Genomic DNA, 20,205 nt, shown 5'->3' on the forward strand with positions numbered 1-20,205 from the left:
GGCTGGTGGGACCAGCCCGGGGCCAAAGTCTGCAGCTTGGACCATGGCTTCCTCCGCCCACCTTTGGTGTCCCCACGGGCCTTCTCAGTCCCCTGGACCCCATCTGCTGGGCAGCTTTTTCAGCCTCCAGGATGGGGCAGCAGCCCGTGCCCCCCAGGCACAGTGGAGAGCACCCTGAGGCTGTGCCCCAGGGACCGAGCACTCAGGTCAGAGGCGTGAGGGACCAAGAAGCCACTCTCAGTGCCCGGCCCTGCCACCGGGCAGCCGGCGGAGCAGATGGCCCTTTGCCGGCATCGTGTGCCAGAAACCGTGACGGGTCAGGCTGTGGTCCTGAGACCCGACAGGCTCCTTCCCGCTCCAGGTGTCCTGGGCCCTTGAGACCACATCCCGTCTGGGTCTGGGTCCGCTCCACCCCCGAGCCTCACCCCTGCCGTGGTGCTGGGGCCTCTCTACCAGGGCCCACGTCCTGCCTTGCCACCCACGGACATGCTCCTTGCCCCACTCCGTCCTCGTGCACAGGCGAGAGCCGCCCTGGTGTCTGCCTCACGGGGCCGCTGCGTGGTCGGCAGCACTCAGGCACCTGCACTGCACCTGGCGAGTCAAACACCTGCTGGCACTGTCACGACGGGTCCTCTCGGCCGCGCGGCAGCTGCCGGCTTCCGAGGAGGAAGCAGAGACAGAGGCAGAGTGACATGTCCAAGGCCCGGCCAGCGAGTGGCGGCTCAGTCTGCAGATGAGCTTTCGGCCCCTCTGTACACGGCTGCTGGGTAGCAGGGGCGGCAGAGGGAGAGGGAAGCCGAGGCCGAGGTCCTGGGGAGCAGCGGGAACCCCCACCTCTGCTGCAGCCTCGCTGTGTGACCCCAGCAAAACGCCTCTCCCTCCGGGGCCTGAGGGTGGAGGCTGGACCTGGGGCTGTCATGGCGTACGGTCACCGTCATGTCCCTGCCACGCCCCCAATGTGCCACCTGGCACGTGCCAGGGGCTCTGAAGTCCTTGTTGACGGGAGGGTGACAGCTGGAGTCGGAGGCGTCAGCTTGTGAGATGAGGGCTCAGCCCGTCCTGGGAACCGCTGCGGGCACCAGATTCCGCCGGTCACGCGTTTCCCCGGCACGGTGGCCGGGCCAGGGAGGCTCAAGCCAGAGGGGGCCGTCCGTGGGAGGGGACCGGCACCCCCGGTCCCCGTCATGGCTGTCAACTGCGTGGGAAGCCGTGTGGGAAGGAAGCGAGACTGGGTGCCAGTCCGTCTGTCCGTCCTGGTCCCCGAGACCGCTCCATCCCCTCTCTGGCCCCTGCGCCTCCATCTGTGCAGAGGGCCCTTCGCGTCCGCCCTGTCGAGGCCCGTGGGTCGCAGCCCTGGGGTCAAGTTCTGGGGCTGGTGCGTTTTACCTTTACTCAGTGGCTGAGCCTGCCGTTTGTCGTCCCCAGCCCTCGGGCCCAAGTAACCTGGCCTGGCCCCGGGGGCCGGGGAGAGTGGGGTGCAGACTGAGGGCCCTGCCCAGGACCCCGGGGACAGGGACGGCGGTTTTCCTGGCTAGGGGCCACGCTGTAGTCTGCCCCCGCCGGTGGCGGTGCCCTCTGTGACTTCCTGTCCCTCCTTACACACCCGAAGCGACAGGGAGCTCAGCCTTACACAGCTGCCCGTTCCTTTTCAAAATATTTTTAAATTTACTGTAAAATATTTAAGATGTCTCAAATATTTAAGAAATCTGTAATAAATATTTCACTAATGATGAAATATTTAATGCAGCCAAAGGTATGAAGAATAACCCCAGGAATGCCTGAACGGCGATCCTTCCCGCTCAGAGCCCCACGCCCGGTCTGGGGCAGGCAGGCCAGAAGGGACGAGACGGTCCCCACCCCGAAGCCTCCTGCGCACCCCTCAGAGGCTCCCCGCAAATGTCTAACGGTGGCGGGGGACACGCACTGACGTTCAGCGTCTCGTTCCTCCGGGCGCAGCGGCGAGCGCCCCGGCCCCGGCCCCCGCACTGCTCCGCCTGGCGCCCGGGTGAGCCCTGGGCGGCCGTCCGCCTGTCACGCATTTGCTGCGCCCGGCTCAGGACGCCCGGGGGATGGGGCTGGGCACTGCGTCCAGTCGGCTGCGGGCCCGAGTCTGGGGCTGCGGTGGTCAGTGGGGCCCAGCCCGCCGTGCGCTCTGCGGAGACGGTCCCAGGCCCCTGCGTGGCTGGCCCCTCCGTCCTGCGGCCTTTCCCTCAGACACCCCGGCGCGTCCACCCGCTGCCCCCCAGGGCCACTCGCTCGCCTTTGAGCACGCCCACATCGGCCTGAGGCCGCGTGACATCCATCCAAGCTGGGGCCACCGGGGCTTGAGTCCAGCTCCCCCAGGGGCTGCTCTCTGATGTGTCTGCACCCCAGGCCCTGGACGGTCACAGTGGCGCTGCCCTGCTGACGTGAAGGGCTCGTGGGTGGTGTGAAGCTCTTAGCGCCGCCTGGTGCACAGTAGGTGTGCAGCGTGGACATCCGGGACCGAACCCTCCGGACAGCCGGCCGTCACGTCCTCTCTTCCACCCGCTGTGTCTGTCACGCCAGCCAGGTCACCTTCTCGGGCACCACGTCTACCAGCGGGGAGCTGAGTGAGCCTCTTCCTCCGCCTGGGGCCACGTGGAGCCGGCCGCTGCTGACCCCTTCCTGGCTCAGTGTCCGCCCCGTGCTGACCGCTGGGCGGCTGTGACCGTCGTCCCAGCCCGAGGGAATGCTGGGATCCTGGTCCCAACCAGTCCTGGGCTGTCGGTGTGAGTCTCAGCGCTCAGTGAGGATGAGTGGGGACGGAGCCCGCACACCGACCCCCAGACGGCCCGGGCCCCGCCTTGCGAGCCCCTGTTATGTCTCCCTCCACGTGCAGCGTCGTGGCGGCCCGGTCCCTGCTGTGGGCCCGGACTCGCGACTGTTAGACCCCTGTCCTGGAGCCTGGGACCCCGCACCGGGTGAGAGGGGGCTGGGCCGGGGGAAGCAGCGCCTGGGAGCAGGAGCCGGTGACACTGCGCGTGGCCCGCGGGCGGGGTGATGCCCCACAGACGACGGACGGACAGGTGGCTTGAGACCCGGCGGGGCCGGTGTCGCCCACGCGAGACGCCGCCTGCTTGACCGGCTGTCAGTGCGGGAGACGCAGAGCCAGAGGAGGCGTCCTCAGCCTGCCTGGCCGCTTCCCCGAGGACCAAACGGCCTCCAGCTGCTCCACCGCTCGACCCTGCGGCCCGACACGATGACCAGACACGCGTGTGACACGCGTGTGCGGTGCGGGGTGTGGCGGGCATGGGTGGGCCCACGGCCGGGGGTCAAGGTCTGGGGACCCTCACAGTTCCAGTCACACACTCAGACACACAGATACAGCATCACACAGTCACACACGGCCTCGCACACACACGGCCTCGCACACACTCTCACACACACACGCGTCCCCCCAGTGGGTCTCAGGCTGTAAAACGCTGGCTCCACGGACGCCGTCTGGCCACAGCGGGGACGGGGACCCGGGACCAGGGGCCTCGAGGCGTTGCGTCCGTGTCAGGCGGAGGGTGCAGCCTGGCCGTGTGGCTCCCCTCCCAGCCACGCCGACCGGGGAGGCCACACGAGCAGCCCGTGCTCAACAGCTGCACGGGGACCTCGCAGAGGACCCTGCTCAGACACGCCGGGGGCTCGCTGGCCATGCCAGCCTGGGCCCCCCCCCACAGACAGGTCGTGCAGGCCGTCCAGGACCCCGTCAGCAGTGCAGGGAGGCGGCTGCTGCACAGGGGCCGGGGGTCCCCTGAGGCCCCCTTCTCCTGCTCACTCCTCGTACAGACCAGGGGTGGGAGGCATGATGTCAAGAACGGTGCATCTCGCCCACGAGGGGCAGCCCCCAGCACGGGCTCAGGCGAGGCGTGAGCCCAGCCACGCCTGTGGGCAGTGACAGGCCCTCGGCCGGCTGGGACGGCCGCTCCCCAGGGCTGGTCCACGGGCACGTCCGGCTCATCCTTACGACCCGTCCCACGTCCCTCTATGGGGGGTGCGTTTTGCTGTGACAGGAACTGACGTTGGTTCTCACCACGCATCGTCTTCGTGGTCCCCAGGGTCACTGACAGGCGGGAGACAGGTGCAGGTGGGTGAGCCACGTGTCCCAGTGTCCCAGTGACAGAGTCAGGGCCCAGGGCCCGGGCAGGCTGCTCTGCCCCGTGAGCACAGAGACCGTGGTCACCTCGTGGGGGGGAAGCACGGGAGACCTTGAGGGAGTGGACTGTGGGGAGGTTGCAGCCAGAGGTCCGGGGCTGAGGCGGAGGGTGTGGGTCCCAGGGCTGCCAGCCAGGGGGTCACCTTTCATTTGCGAGGTCCCCTCCTGGGGGAGCTGGGGACGATGGAGACTCGTACTCGTCACCTCAGTCTCAGACCCGCCAGGGTCAGGGAACTGGCTGAATTCACCCTTTGCTCTTTTCCAGGCGAGGGGCAGGGAGGGGACAAACAGCCTGGGGACATTCCTCAGGTCCCCCTCAGGGGCTTCGCTCGCTCCCACCTTCTGCTCGCCAACTGCAGTCTCCTCCCGATTCTGTCAGGCTGGGGGCTCTGGCCGTGTCCACCCTGGGACTTGAGAGCCGTGGCCGGGCCGTCCCTGCACCTGTGTGCGGGGGGAGGTGAGGGGCCGAGAGCCCGGGGTCCTGGCTGAGCCTCTCACCTGGCGGCCGGAGGAAGCTCCATGCTCCGTTTGGGCCACGGGGCTGGTCGGAGGCGAGGCCGGACCCAGACCCCAGGGGCCTCCACTTCCTGCCTCCCAGCCCCCTCTGGGGGACAGGCCTTCCCTGGAGCCCCAAGCAGGGGTGAGAGCAGGAGACCCCCAGCCCGTGGCTCGGTGCCCCCCCCCGCCACCACACCGGCCGCCTCCTGTCCCCTCCCAAACTGCCTCTGCGACTAACGACTAACGAGAGGGCAGCCTCGTCCGGAGCCAGCCCGATTTTGCCCTCCAGCTGCAATTAACGTTTGCTGTGCAGAGAGACAGAGCTGGCTGGGTGTGTGGAGGGGTAGCTGTGGGCGCCTGCTCCGCCTGGGTCCCACCCATGGCCCCCCAAGAAAGATGCCACCCAGCTCTCAGGCTCCCTGAGCCCTCCCCTGTCCCTTCGCCACCCCCTACCCCCCAGTGCTCACAAGGACCAGAACCCTACCCGGCCCTGGTGTCCCTGTGCAAAACCCTCATAGCCCAAGGGCCGGTGGTCCCCAGGGGGAGGGGACAGGACGAGGACCCTTCTGGGCCCCACCTCCCGTAGGGTGCGGCCGTGACTCCCGCCTAGCCCTGCCCCAGACACCATGGCGTTCCCTGTGGAGCCGAGGGGTGTCCAGGAACAGTAGGCTGAGTCCAGGGGAGCTGGGAGCTGCACAGATGCCCGTCTGGTGGGCAGTGGCTGCGTCTCACGTGCTCAAAGCTCGGCTTCCCCAGGCCGCCCCAGGCCACTCGCCCCTGTCCTGCACCCTGGCCTCCCTGCCAGCAGCACCCTGGCCCCGCCGGGAGCCGGCCCTATGGCAGGTGGGGACAGCTCCGCCCTGCAGCCACTGTGCTGCTCTCCTGGCACCCTGTGCATCCTCTCTTGCTGGTCACAAGCTGCCCGAGCCTCAGGGTGAGGCCACCAGTATTTCGCTCGGGGCTCTGTGAGCAGGCAGCCAGGAAGGGCTCAGCTGGGTGGCTCCCTCTGGCTCTGCGGGCATCGGGCAGCCCCTCTGGATGGCGCCCCACCCTCCGGCTCCTCCTTCGCTGTCAGACCCCTTTGCTTAGGGGGCAGCTACTTCCAAGATGAGAAGCGGAAGGCCAGGCCCCAGACGCCTACGGCCCTGCCTGGCCCATGCCATCACCACAGCGGCCGGGGCCGCCCAGAATCCGGGGCGCAGACAGACCCAGGTGTGGAGGACGAAGATCTGGGCCCCATTGTAGGCGGCCGCAGCGTCTCCTGGGGCAGCCGCTGGCTGGAGCTACGGCACTCTGCGTGCGTCACACGCTTCCTCAGCGACAGGTTTCCGAGAGGGTCTGTGCTTTCCCTCATCTGTTGCTCTGGGTCTTGCACGTCTCTGTGACACCCATCTGTCCATCACGACGACGTGGGGCGTGGATCAGAAGGCCCTGCGAGGGTGGCCCCAGGGGAGACGTCACGGAAGGAACGGGGTCCCCTCCCTAGGCCGCCTTCCCTCCCAGGGGCCAGGATTCGCCATGTGAGGTCCTTTGAGCCACCCTGAGTCCTGGAGATCTGCGGTACATGAAGGACGACTCGGGGTGACGGTCCACTGGCGAAGTGGCTGCTCACCATGTCAGGCCGTTTGTGGCATGCTGAGCGCGTCTCCGCGGAGGGGCCCGAGCCCGAGGCAGTGAGAGCCTCAACCCCGAAACTGCAAAGGCGGCTCAGGAGGGGGACCCCACGCGGACCCCGCCCGGGACTCCAGATCGAAAATCCTCAGCAGGACCCGGCAAATCCAATTCCACGAATGTCAGATAATCTGCCGTGATTACGCGGGATTTGTGGGAAGAATTCAAAGGTGGCTTAAAGCTAGAGAAACCCGTTCACAGGGTACGTCAGCCGTGATGCCACGTTAATAGATGACAAAGGTGAGTGATGACATCCAACGCTGGCTTCTGATTTTAGAGAAACTGCTAAAAATTGAACTGGGAGGACACGTTCTCATCACAGGGAGGAACCTGCGTCTTAATCCAACGGCCAGCACCATTCTAAAGGAGAGTTTTACCGATTCTCGTTCGAAAACTTTTCTATTAAAAAAATACCCAACAGTGCCCTTCGTCACCGTCCCGATATTCTGGACGTAGCAATAAGACACGAAACAGAATTAAATGGAACGTTCACAGGAAAGAATTATAATTATTTGTAGACAATACGATACGAGACCTTAGAAACTCAAGAGAACCGAGGAGAAAGTAATTTGATGTGAGGCCTCAGCGAAGGTCCTGGGCTGGATATAAAACATACGGATCGATAATTTTCATCTGTACCAGCAGCAGCCGGTCGGAAAACAATGAAGTAAGTGGTCCCCACTCACAGCGGCCACGAGAGCCCCAGGAGCTCCCGGAATGAAGGTCAAGCACAGCGTGCGGTCGTCAGGAGCAGCAGGACCCCCAGGAGACGTGAGAGGTGACGAGGACGGGCCACGCTGGACGCCGCGAAGCTGACGCTCCCTCCGGCGGTGACTGGCGGTGTGACGCAGCCCCGCGTGGCGTTGCATCTGGGGGCACGAGCCGGCCCGGGGCTTTGCCGGGGGTCTGCGGGCAGAGCGGAAGGTGGTGGCGTCCTGCTGGAGCAGAAGCGTGTTGGCTTCAGGGGTTTAAACGGTGCTGACTCAGTGTTAGGGGTTCAGCGGGGCGGACGAGTCCCCACACAGCGGTCGCCCCCGCAGGGAGGCTGTGCAGAGGGGTCCTTACCAGGCCCGTGACGGTGACGGTGACGGTGACGACGGGCGTGGATGGGGCCTCGATGGGGCCTCTCCTCGGTTGGTGTCTGCGGGTCAAGCAGTGTCACAGATGCGGTCACGTGCACTTCCTCACGGTGCCCGGAAGCAGGATGGACGGGGTGCAGCCCTGTGGGCCCGGCTGCCTGCCCCACGGGGAGCCCCTTCCCGAGGGGCCAGGTTCAGGCCACAGCAGGCCGGGCTCTGGCTGGGCTGCAGGCTCGGGCGTGCTGCGGTCAGCCGGATGGGACTGAATTCTCCCAGCTCGGAGGGACCCAGGCAAAACCCCTTTCCCCTGGGACACCAGTGCTGGCAGCTGCCTCTGGACAGCTGTCCTAGGGTCCTCTGCTGAGGGAGAGGCCTCCTGGACGGCCATGGAGTCAGGAGTGGCAGATACTCGCATGTCCGGAAGGTAGGCCGTGGGCGGCAGGCGGGTTCTGCCGGGCGCGGGGCTGTGACGGGCTCTCCAGACCACAGGAGAGAACACCGGCCATGGAGGGGGCCGCGCTTGGCTGTCCTCTGCCTCGTCTCGGGCCCCCTCCCCACAGCGTGGGGGCCACCCAGGCACACCCACGGTGCAGTCAGGACGGTGGGTGTGTCCTCGCTCTCCAGCCCACGATGTCCCTCGTACGCACCCACGGGTTGTTACCTGGCATTTTATTTCCCTGATTAATGCAACATTTGAGGGCTAATAGCTAATTTATAGCGTCTGCTTGAAAACCGTGCCCGGACCCTGGTACAGTGACTAGCGGCCAGGAAATGTGCTGGTGAAACCATCGTGGTCACGCGAAGCAGGCCCCACACGTGTCAGGGCCTGGACTGTGAGGGGTCAGCAGGGGTCACCGCGTCTGCGTGAGTGGGCCCAGGTGGTAGAGCATGAGAGGGGGCGGCATCTTGGGTCCCCAGAGCTCCTTCCGGCATCTGAGAACCAGGCCCTGTCTTCTGCCGGCATCCGAGCTTGGAAGGAGGCCTGGACCCTCAGGCTCAGGGGACTGGGGGGCTGCCCGGGGCCGGGGACTCGGAGGCCAGGGTCCCAGTGGGGAACGCCGAGCAGGTACCTGCCTCAGCCCTCACGCTGGCGCCCCTCAGAACCGGGGCGATTCCGATCGGACTAAAGATAGGACCCCCCAGCGGCCAGGGCTGAGGCCGTGGTGGGGACGGGGCCAGCTGTCCTGTGGTCACCTAGACCCTCACCTGGCTCTGGCGACTTGCTGCCTGGTGGCAGAGGAGGATCAACATTCCTGGCAAGGGTCACGCGTAGTCCCTGGAGGCCGGCCGGCCACCCCGTCCCCGAGTCCCGCCGGCCACCCCGTCCCCCAGTCCCGCCGCCGAAGCAGGGAACCCTTGTGGAGCGCTTTCTCCCTCCAGCGACGCCTGCATCGTGTTTTTTAATTTAAAAAGGTGCCAGTGGGAGCGTGAGAGACTGTTCAGTGTTCGGTTCCTAATCAGCTCCACAGCCCGGAGGGAGGATGGAGCAGGGAGCAGGGAGGAGGGAGCCCATGTCACCCCGGGGCAGGCCCCTGGGCCCCGGCCAGCTTCCGAGCTGGGGCTGGGGGCGCGGCTCTGGCCCCGGACCCCGCTTTCTCCTGCACGCGTGCTGGACGAGGGCGCTGCCCCGTGGACCATGGCGGGGTGACCTGGACCACTTTCTAAGCGTGTCTCTCCACCTTCTAATGCGGGGACATTCTTAGACCCCTGGACACTGGAGACGGGGCTCAGCATACAGTCGGCACTCGTCATGTGCAGGACCCTGGGAGCGAGTGGTCACCCCTGCACACTTCCTGTTCACGTTGCCTCTGGGTGACCCTGCGGGCCCCAGGGCGTGGCCGGTGAGGCGGGCACTCGGCAGCGCCCCCGGCGCCCTCTCATCCTTGGGTGGGTGAGCTGCAGCCGATGCTTCTCCGCCTCCCGCCTCCCGGAGGACAAGGCCAGGGCCATCCACGGTTGGCGGCTTGCCAAGCCTCACCCTGTGGCCAAGTGCTGAGGACCCCGCTGAGTCAGCACTGCTGGACTGGCCACCGCGGGAGGCTGCGCCTGCCTCGCTGGACAAATGGAGCAGGCAGGGGATGAGCACGTCCCAGGTGGGGGAGGAGTGGGGACACCCCCCGGCCCCCCTGTGTGGGCACCAGGGTAGTGGCTTGCTGGGAAAAAACCCACAGGGCGTGTCCGGCCGGCCTGCTCCGGCCACCCGCACTGCTTTGTGCGTCCCCCTGCAGCTGGAGGACGTGTTTGCAGGGAGGTCGTGTCTGGACCCGGCCTCGAGCCGGAAGGTGGGAGCCTCAAGTAGCTGGGCGTCCCCACGGCAACCCTGGGGTGCTCCCTTGGGGCCTCCCTTTGCGAGACGGAAAGGCTCAGAGGCATCGACTTGCCCAAGGTCACGCGGCTGGAGCACGTCCTGCCCTGGGACTCGGCAGCCTGGCCGGTCTGGGTCGCGCCGTCCATCTCGTCCACCATGGCCCTGTGGGCTCTGCAGAGGCCACGGACGTGAGCAGTGAACATGACCCACTGGCAAAATGCTGGAGGCAAACGGGCGTTGATCTAATGCTTCCCACCACTCCCTGCCGCCCTGCACCAGCCAGGCCCTGGTCCCCCCGGAGGTGGGGCGGCCCCTGCGCCGGCAGAGCCCCAGCCCGGCCTCCTGCCTGGGCTCGGTGGCCAGGACAGTATCCTTAGACAGCTGTGTTCCCGCCAGCATGGCCGGGGATCACGCAGACGCCCTCGCGGGGAGTGGAAGAGCCTGGCCCCACCGTATTTGTTCCGTCAGCGGCACACAGGCTGCAGCGTTGACGTGGCAGAAGGAACTCGGTGCCAGCCTCGCGCGCCGTCCCCGTCCCCCGGGCGACAGAGGTGTCCTCTGCAGCGGGGACACGTGCGTGTGGGCGAAAGGCGTCACAGAGGGCTCAGGCCAGGGAGACCCGAGGTCCTCTCGAGTGACCCTCTGTCCCCCACAGGTGCCTTTAAACCTGTCGGGGACGTTCCAGCCGATAACAAGGACCAGTGTGCTGGCCACGCCCCCCCAGCTCCACTCCAGTCCCATCCTTGGCAGGCAGGGCTGTCCTGGATGAGGCCAGTGAGCACCTGCCCTCCCTGCAGGCCTGGGGGCCGGGCACCCCGTGCCACCCTCCCTGGTCCTGGCAGCAGCTCCTCGCTGGGCGAGGAACAGGCCCTGGACAGGGAGCTGTCGAGTCAGGTGGGCTTATCCTGCCTGCCTAGCGAGGGGCCTGGGCGAGTCCCCTCACTCGTGGCTTCTCATGTGGACACGGAGAGCATGGTGGCTGCCTCGTGTCCTTCCACTTTGTAGGACTCTGCTGGGGCTTGATGACGTGATGGCTCTGAAGGTGACTTGCCTGTCCTGTCATGGTGGCCAGGAACGTAGCCCTCTCTCCAGGTCTCGTGACCTCTGACACGTGCCAGGGCACACAGATGCACGCACGGCTACACGTGTGCATACCCGTGCGTATGCAGACACATATGCACAGATGACACGCACGTGGGTGTGGGGCCTCCAGGGCATGCTGGTGTCCCTCTGCCCCACTGTGACGGCGCCACATCTGACCCGCTGGGTAGGAAGTGACCCCATGTTAGAGGTGAGGAACTGAGGCCCCACAGCTCATTCCTGTCAGAGCCACACACCGAGCCCGGGCCTCCTGGTGCCGTTTCTCCCTCTAAGACGTGGGTCGGCACCAGGGGACCTCGAGGGGCTGCCGCGGGCGAGAGACGCTGGCCGGAGCCCGCTGTCCGGAGGAGCTGCGGGCGTGGCCTGCCCTGGGCGCGGGGGAAGGTGCGGTGTTCAGGCTGTTTTGCAGTGAGGATGTCGAGCGTGCTTTCCAACCGGGCTGTGTTGGGGTTTACAGGCCGCGGGGGGTTGGGGCAGGTGTGGTCCCACGCTGAGAGGTGCCGGTGGCCACATGGGCATGTCTGTCCCTCCAGAGGGCGGTGACAGCCCCCGTGGGCCTGACAGAATGCACACAGGAGGCCACCGCTTGTGAGGAGCTGCATGCCGGGGGGGCGGAAGCACCCAACTCCCAGTCACCAGGAGAATCCGGAGCCAAGCACCCTCCAGGGCCAGCGAGGTCTGCCCCCGACCCAGGTGTCCGCCTGCCCGCGGCTCGCATCGCCGTCGGGGGGGGGTCCTCACTGCATGTGAATGAGGGGTGTGGACATCAGGCAGCAGGTGCTGGGCGGGGACGAGGGGGACCTTGTGGAGGGGTGTGGAGGAACGGGGTCAGGGAGTTCCAGGTGGGGGGCGGGGCCCGGGCCAGCGCCCAGCGTCCTCCGGCGGTGGAGGGGGCAGTGAGTGTGGGGAGCCAGGAGGTGAGGTGGGGGCCCCCGGCACTGGCCCAGTGGGAGACGGTGGTGGTCTGGCCCGGGGTGGCGGGAGGTGAGCACCAGCATCCGGGGTCCGCACTGCCACCCCAGGGCGTCGGGGCAGACAGAGGAGCCAAGGGCGGCGTGTTGACTGACACGCGGAGGGTGGCCATGGACTCGGGAGAGCAGCTGCGTCTGTGGGCCTGGGGCCCCGGGCCGGCGAGGTGTGAGGTGGACGGGGGTGAGGCACGTGGGGAGTGAGGTCGGAGCTCGGCCACGGGGACAGCTAGAGGGCAGGCTGACGACGGCGCCTTGCGGGGGACATGGCCCATGAGGACACGAGGGTGGTGGCTCGGGGACCTGGAGCAGGAAGTGTCTCAGGACTGGGAGTCACCTGGGCCAGATGCTGCTTGGGGGCCGAGCAAGGCAAACTAGGGGAGCCCCACAGCCGGCAGGATGGGTCACCGGGGAGCCTGCTGGGAGCAGGCTCATGGGCGTCGCTGCACCGGAGGGGCCGAGAGAGGGTTGGGGGTGGAGATGGGGGAGGGAGATGGGCAGTGGCTGGGCCAGGGGTGCAGGCCAAAGCTGCAGCTGTTTTTATGGACAGTTCTAGGACAGTGCTGTCCAGGCCTGGCCCAACCACAGAGAGCCATGCTTCAGCACCCAGTAGCCACCTGTGACTAGGCTGCCCTGCTGGACAGCAGAACAGGACAGGCAGGCGCCGTGGCAGGAGGTGGGGGGGTTGGGGGGCTGGGGCACAGGTGGGGGTCAGGGGCGGGCAGGGGGAACGCGGGCTCAGGGTGCTGGGGGGAGGCAGGGGCAGAGGTGGGGGGGACGCAGGTGGTTCCTGAAGGTGGCCCAGCCTCCGTGTCCCCAGGTGAGTGCCCCATGCCTCCACCTGTGGCTGGAGGGGCTCAGGTCTGCGCTGTGCAGGTGTTTGGGAAGCAGTTGTCCACCGAGCGGCCCACCACGCACGACGGACAGGTGGCTGAGTGAAGCCCGTGAGGAAAGGCTGTTCTCGGGAGCCGTCCGTGACGTGATCAGAACCTTTGCGGGCGACCAGCCCGTTCCCAAGGCCCGTCTGTGTCAGGCCCAGGCCTCCTTGTGTGGGCCTCAGTCTCCCCTCTAAGTGAGATGTGGCATGGGCACGCGGGGTCCCTCCCAGGCTGAGGTGGGGGCGCCTGAGTCCTGGCACAGTGGGTGGGGGACAGCCACACTTCTAGCGATCGTCCCCACAGCCCAGGCCCTGGCGGCCCCTCAGTGAGAGCAGCTCGGCTGGGACCAGAGGGAGGGGCACCCCGGTTCCAGGGCCAGGACCCCACCTGCCTCGTCACACAAGCCGGCCGCATGGAGGTGACTTCGGAGTGGGCGGGGAGTGTGCAGGGGAGGAGAGACTGTCCCCAGAGCCACTTGCCACTCCCAAGGCGCCCAGACAAACACAAATCCCCAGGCTGTCGCCCAGGGGGTGCCCGTGGTGGCCACGGTAGAGCCCGCCGGACCTCGGAGGAGCCAGCCCCCACCACACACGACCCGCCCGTGCTGACGCGGGCCCAGCTGTGTGTGGAACACATTCACCCTCACGCAGCAGACCTGCGTGCACCCACGGAACCCACATGCATGCAGGCCCACGGGTGCACGGCCCACAGGACACGGCCCTGGACACGTGCAGCCCCCACCTCCCCAAGCCAGCAGGGCCCAGGGCCACGGTGCTGCCGGGGCTACTGTGCTGTGGGGACCCCGGGAGTCGGGCGGGGGGACGTCGGGGGGCCTGGGAGTCGGGGGCCCCAGGAGTCAGGCGGGGGGAGGTCGGCGGCTCCCCTCCCACTGCCAGGCCTGCTGTGATAAGGGCTCCTTAGCCTCTGTAATCCTCCTTAGCTCGACTTTGGGTTATTTTGAGCAGGAGATTACAGGTGATTACGATCAGCATTGCTGAGGGGCCACACTTCCTGGATGCGGCCAGCCTGACGCCCCAGGCTGATGGCTCCCGCCCCCCCGCCCCCCAGGATGCACCTCTCATCAGAGGAGCGGGCCTCTCAGGAGCCCTGGGGACATAGGCCACAGCATCCACCAGGTGCAGGGGAGGGAGAGAGGCGGCTTGGGCCCCGGGCAAGCCGGCACCGCGAGGTGGTGACAGATGCACTCGGAACCCCCGTGGGTTGCAGGTCTTCTGGCGCGAGCCAGCAGAGGCCCCAGCTTCCCTGCGGCTAGCTCCCTCCTGTGGGGTGGGGGGGAACCCATGCTGTCCCCAGAGCCACTTCCAGCTGGGCCCAGAGAGGCCACACTTTGCCACGTGTCACACAGCAACTTCGGCTCAGCCCTGGGGGGCTCTGCCAGGCCCCCCCGACGCCCTCACCTCCACCCCATCTGAACACTCCCTTCTTTAAATCAGAAACAGGCTCTCCCCTGGGCGCCAGTCAAAGCTGTTCTTTATGAAGTTCCCAGGGGGGAAAATCCATTTCACATCATACTTTCTTCTAATTTAAGCCGCCTCGGTGCAGACTAGTTGCAAACGTCAATACCACTGAAATGCACTCAGCTGGCCGCCCGCCAGGCCACACAGGCCGCTGTAAATCCACACGTTAACAAGCAGACACGCGCCCCTCGTCTGTCCTGCAGAAGTGGACGGGGTCGTCCTGCCAGGCAGGTGGCCCAGAGGGGGTCCAGCCACGTCTCCCCAGAGGTGCCGGCTCCTGTGTCCAAGAGCCCCCGTGTCCAAGTCACACCTGGGCGTCGTGCCGGCACCAGGGTGCGGGTCAGGTCACCTTGGGAGAAGGGGTCAGTGGGGGGAGGGGCAGGGTTAGGTCCTCGTCTGAGCCTGAGGAGGCCGTGGGGGCCGCTTCCCACTTCCGGGCCTTGCCACCAGGACCCACCAGTGTGGGGGGCTGCCTCTGGGTCCCCGGGCCAGGCAGAAAGCTGCAGACACCATGCAGCTGGTCACCGGGGAGACTGAGAGCCAGCAGCCCCATGTGCCTGGGCCATGCCGCAGGATGGCTCAGCCCCAGAGCCCGGCCATCCTGGGGGCCTGGCGGGTGAGTGCCCGGCGTCACTGGACGGGAGCCGAGAGTTCTGGCTGGCTCAGAGCCTCCACAGCCAGGGCCTGGCAGGCACCCTCGTCTTTGGTCACAGAGTGTCGGGGGCTGGGACGGCCCTGCCACCCGGCGGCTGTGACTTTAGGTGCTGGCGGGAGCCCGGCTGAGTTGGATGCTGGACCCGTGGGCCGCTCGGCCGCCCCTGACCAGCTCTCTCCTTTGTCTTGTCGCAGGAGCGGCTGAGCTGGAGGTGCGGGGAGCAGCTGTGCGGACGCCCGGGCTGGCAGGCGAGGCCGCCATGGTGGCCGCGGGACGCGACGGGCGGACGGCGAGCGGCGGCGGGCAGTGAGGGGCTGTGCCCCCGGCTCCCGCGCCGTGCGGCCATGCGGCCTGGGACAGGACGCCCCTGAGCGCGTGGCCACCTCCCCCGGGCCCTGGGCAGGCTGAGTGCGGGCGGGCCCCATGGCCGGGTGCCGGTGGGGCGCGCTGTGGGTGTGCGTGGCGGCGGCTGCCCTGCTGCACGCGGGGGGCCTGGCGCGCGGGGACTGCTGGCTGATCGAGGGCGACAAGGGCTTCGTGTGGCTGGCCATCTGCAGCCAGAACCAGCCGCCGTACGAGGCCATCCCGCAGCAGATCAACAGCAGCATCGTGGACCTGCGGCTGAATGAGAACCGCATCCGCAGCGTGCAGCAGGGCGCGCTCAGCCGCTTCGGCAACCTCACGTACCTGAACCTCACCAAGAACGAGATCGCCTTCGTCGAGGACGGCGCCTTCTCCGGCCAGTTCAACCTGCAGGTGCTGCAGCTGGGCTACAACCGCCTGCGCAACGTGACCGAGGGCCTGCTGCGCGGCCTGGGCCGGCTCGAGTACCTGTACCTGCAGGCCAACCTCATCGAGGCGGTCTCGCCCGGCGCCTTCTGGGAGTGCCCCAACATCGTCAACGTGGACCTGTCCATGAACCGCATCCAGCGGCTGCACAGTGCCACCTTCGCCGGCCTGGCGCGGCTGTCGGCCTGCGAGCTGTACAGCAACCCCTTCTACTGCTCCTGTGAGCTGCTGGGCTTCTTGCGCTGGCTGGCGGCCTTCACCAACGCCACGCACACCTACGACCGCATGCAGTGTGAGTCGCCACCGCACTACTCCGGCTACTTCCTGCTGGGCCAGGGCCGCCACGGCCAGCGCAGCGTCCTCAGCAAGCTGCTGTCCGTGTGCACCGATGGCGCCTACGCGGCCGAGCCCCGCCTGCTGCCGGGCCCCCTGCAGCCGGGCCGCTCGCCCCCGCCCCCGCCCCCGCCGCCGCCGGAGCCCAGCGAGGCCCCCTGTGCCCAGGACGAGTGCTTCTCGGGTGACGGCACCACGCCGCTGGTGGCCCTGCCCACGCTGGCCACCCAGGCCGAGGCGCGGCCGCTCATCAAGGTCAAGCAGCTGACGCAGAACTCGGCCACCCTCACGGTCCAGCTGCCCAGCCCGTTCAACCGCATGTACACGCTGGAGCACTTCAACAACAGCCAGTCGTCCACCGTGTCCAGGCTGACCAAGCCTCAGGAGGACATCCGCCTGACCGACCTGTACACGCTCACCAACTACACCTACTGCGTGGTGTCCACCAGCTCCGGGCTGCACCACAACCACACCTGCCTCACCATCTGCCTGCCCAAGCCGCCCAGCCCGCCGGGCCCCGGGCCCAGCCCGGCCACGGCCACCCACTACATCATGACCGTCCTGGGCTGCCTGTTCGGCATGGTGCTGGTGCTCGGCGCCGTCTACTACGGCCTGCGCCGGCGACGGCGCCGGCAGGAGAAGCACAAGCAGGTGGCCGCGGCGGCCGCGCCCAGCGGCCTGAAGAAGACCATCATCGAGCTCAAGTACGGGCCGGAGATGGAGTCGCCCGGCCTCGCCCCGCTGCCCCAGGGCCCGCTGCTGGGCCTTGAGGCCGTGACCCGCATCCCGTTCCCGCCGGTGGCCGCCGGAGAGGTGGCGCAGTACAAGCTGGCAGAGAGCGAGACGCCGAAGGCCGGCAAGGCCAACTACATGGAGGTGCGCACGGGCGAGCCAGCGGAGCGCAGGGACTGCGAGCTGGGCCGGCCGGGCCCCGACAGCCAGGGCTCGGTGGCCGAGATCTCCACCATCGCCAAGGAGGTGGACAAGGTCAACCAGATCATCAACAACTGCATCGACGCACTCAAGTCCGAGTCCGCGCCCTTCCAGGGCGGCAAGCCCGGCGCCGTGTCCGCGGGCGAGCCGCAGCTGGTGCTGCTGTCCGAGCCGCTGGCTGGCAAGCACGGCTTCCTGTCGCCCGTGTACAAGGACGCCTTCGGCCACGGCCTGCAGCGGCACCACAGCGTGGAGGCGGGCGCCGGGCCCCCGCGTGCCGGCACCTCGTCCGGCGGCTCCACGCGCAGCCCCAGGGCCTTCCGCGCCGAGGCCCCCGGTGCGCACAAGGCCGCGGCCCCCGAGGCCAAGTACATCGAGCAGAGCTCGCCCGCGGCCGACGCCATCCTCACTGTGACCCCCGCTGTGCTGCGGGCCGAGGCCGAGAAGGGCCGCCAGTACGGCGAGCACCGCCACTCGTACCCCGGGTCCCACCCCGCCCCGCCGCCCTCGCCCCCGCCCCACGACGGCCTGGGCGGCCGCAAGGCCTCCATCCTGGAGCCGCTGACCCGGCCGCGGCCCCGCGACCCGGCCTACTCGCAGCTGTCCCCACAGTACCACCACCTGAGCTGCTCGGCCAGCCCCGAGTACTCCTGCAGGGCCCCCCACAGCATCTGGGGGCGCCTCCGCCTGAGCCGCCGGCGGCACAAGCACGACGAGGAGTTCGTGGCGGCCGGCCACGCGCTGCGCAAGAAGGTCCAGTTCGCCAAGGACGAGGACCTGCACGACATCCTGGACTACTGGAAGGGCGTGTCGGCCCAGCACAAGTCCTGAGCCCCGGCCACGGTGCCCGACGCCCGTGACGCCACTGGACCAAAAAGGACACCAGACCACTACAGCTACTCGTAACCAGACAGGGGCACACGCACACACACAGTACACACACACCTGCCTGGCCCTGCACGTTATTGCTGCACGTTGATCACATCTACCTGCCTACCTTTGCCAGTGCCACCTGCCTGGTGCCTGCCTTTGCACAATTTACTGCATGCCACACAGTTGCGCCGCCCTTTTCTGTGCGCCTATACCTGCTGCCTTTACCTGGTAGCGTACGTAATGTGTGGCAGCACACCTGCATTCTACCCACACACACACACACAACTGCCAGGCTCTTTACACCACACACCTGCAGGCTGTGGCTGAACCTGGACCCCCACAGGCGGAGACGCGGGACAGAAGTGACCAGAAGGGGACAGTTCTCACCAAGCGTGGGCGACCTGTGCCAAACTCCCACCTGCCAGATCTTGACGCACACACATCTTTGTGCACCACCACCCACCACCTGCAGCGCATGCACACACACACACCAGGGACTGGAAAGGCCGTGTCTTGGGGTTCTGGGTAGGGGTTTGCACTCGATATCTTCCTCTTTTGGAGTCTTCTCTGCCTTCTCTCTTTTCCTCTCTCTTTTTTTTTTTAAATATAATAAAAGTAAAGTTCTCTTAAAAAGACACAGAACACCGACGTGGGGAGCGTGGCCGCCTGGCCCCTCGCATGGCCTCCTCCGTCCGTGGTTTTCTGTGGACCCTGCTCAGTCTGTGTCTTCGCTGCCGTCTCTGGAGGCCACCCAAGCGGGGAAGCGTGGATGCAGGGGGCTGAGTGGCCTCTGGGACGTCCTGGAGCCCTGGGGACTTGAGGGGGGCAGGGGGTCGCGGGAAGGGGCCCGGGCTGCGGTGTGCGCTCCAGCCCAGTCCCTACTGTATGCTGTTGTCACCCTACTGTACAGAAAAAATATTTCTATATTTGCAATGTTTGCTGTAAAACGAGAAAGAGAAAAAAGGCTATGTCTACTAAAAAAAACACTCTGCAAAGGAAAAACACACACTTGTTCGTACTGGCTTTTCACTGCGGGGTTTAGGGAGGGATCGGGGGTTCGTCGTGTCTGGGCACGGGGGAGCGGTTTACTGGCGCGGCAGCCAGTGCCGGGCGGGAGACTGTCCAGTGGCTGTGGCAGCGAGAGCTCTGTGAGGGGCAGCAGGAGCTGCGGGAGGTGTGAGGGACGGTGCCAGAGGGGCTCGGGGTCGGTCCCATGGCTGTATGTGTCTGCGTGTGACCAGCTGTGTCACAAAGCCAGGAGCTGAGTGGGTGTGAGTGGGCCTGTGGACAGAGGTGACAGGGGTGTGGGTGGCCCCCTGCAATGGCTGGAGCCACCCCCAGGGAACGTGCCCTGAGACCCCCCACTCCTCAGCCCCAGGGATGCTGGAGCCCCGAGCCAGCTGCCTGTGTGGACCCCCCTGCCCAGCCCGCTGTGGTCTCAGCACCGGCAAACTGCACAGAACAGCTCCGAGATGACGGTCCCCACACCAGCCCAAGGAGGTCCCTGTCCGGCCAGCCCCCATGCTTCGTGCCACCAAAGCCATGGCCCCTCTCATCCTACCCTCAGGAGCCCGAGCAAGGCTTTGAGGAGATGTCATTTCTGGGCCCTCTCGTCCACCTGCCCACAGGTGGTGTCACTGTGCCCACCCAAGACCCCTCCCACTGACAGCCTGGGGGGCCCCCATCCCGCCCCCTCCACCCAGTCTGACAGACCCAGTACGGCATGAGTGGGGGCTGGAACTGGGCCCCAGAAAGGACCAAGGCTTCCCAGCCTGACTGGGCAGGGGCCAGGGAGAGGAGGCCCCAGGGCTGGTGGGTGGAGGCCCAGGGAGGGGCCCGCCTCTCCCCAGGTCACAGGGGAACATGGCCAGTCCCGACCACGGGACAGACGCAGGCCCAGGCCGCCTCGGTCGGCTGCTTCATCACTGGGAGGACAGAGTTGGCTACTTATAGGGCATCGGAACAACAGGCACAGTACAGAGGCTACTGCCCGAGGCAGGCGGGGCACCCGGCCGGAAGGCCAGGCGTGTGGGAGGGACACGTCACCGCCGGGAACGCTGCGACCGAGCAGGGCTTTGAGGGGAGGGCCCAGGGCCTGGAGAGGGCACAAGGAGGGGTGGGTGTGGGGTGCCGAACGGACAGGGCGCCCATCCTGGGGCTGGACAAAGGCAGCGTTGACGGCCCGACCCCGGGCCGTTCCAGGGACACAGATGCACAGGTCACCGTGCCCGTGCGTGAAGGTCCCAGCTGCAGCGACAAGAGCACACGTGCAGAGGACGCACACACTCGTGCCAGTCAGGACGCGGAGCCCAGGGGCCCCGCCCGTCTCAGACCCGCAGGCCGCCGCCGGGCTGCAGGGCAGGCTCACTCTCGCCAGTGCCCCTGCCCGCACCGGCCCCCTGACTTGTGGCCCCCTCCCCCTTCCTCACACCAGGCTCTGCCAATCCTGACTGCATGACCACAGCAAGTCACTGGCCTC

General features: G+C 67.0%; 1 protein-coding gene across 5 annotated transcripts in view; it reads left to right on the forward strand.

The window, feature by feature from the left end:
- The window catches only part of ELFN1 (extracellular leucine rich repeat and fibronectin type III domain containing 1), a 71,758-nt gene extending 53,966 nt beyond the window's left edge, over positions 1–17,792 (forward strand). For 4 of the 5 annotated variants that reach the window (XM_039879500.1, XM_039879497.1, XM_039879496.1 and 1 more), the window contains exon 2: positions 14,993–17,792. In XM_039879500.1, the coding sequence (XP_039735434.1) occupies positions 15,222–17,684 (2,463 nt within the window). In that variant the 5' untranslated portion in view covers positions 14,993–15,221 and the 3' untranslated portion in view covers positions 17,685–17,792. Of the gene's footprint in view, positions 1–7,591; positions 7,835–14,992 lie in introns of those variants that run through there. The other variant, XM_039879498.1, reaches the window with a different exon arrangement.
- Positions 17,793–20,205: the final 2,413 nt, after the last annotated feature.

This window comes from Pteropus medius, unplaced genomic scaffold, assembly GCF_902729225.1.
Source record: "Pteropus medius unplaced genomic scaffold, Ma_sr-lr_union100, whole genome shotgun sequence".
In the NCBI taxonomy this organism is placed as follows: domain Eukaryota; kingdom Metazoa; phylum Chordata; class Mammalia; order Chiroptera; family Pteropodidae; genus Pteropus; species Pteropus medius.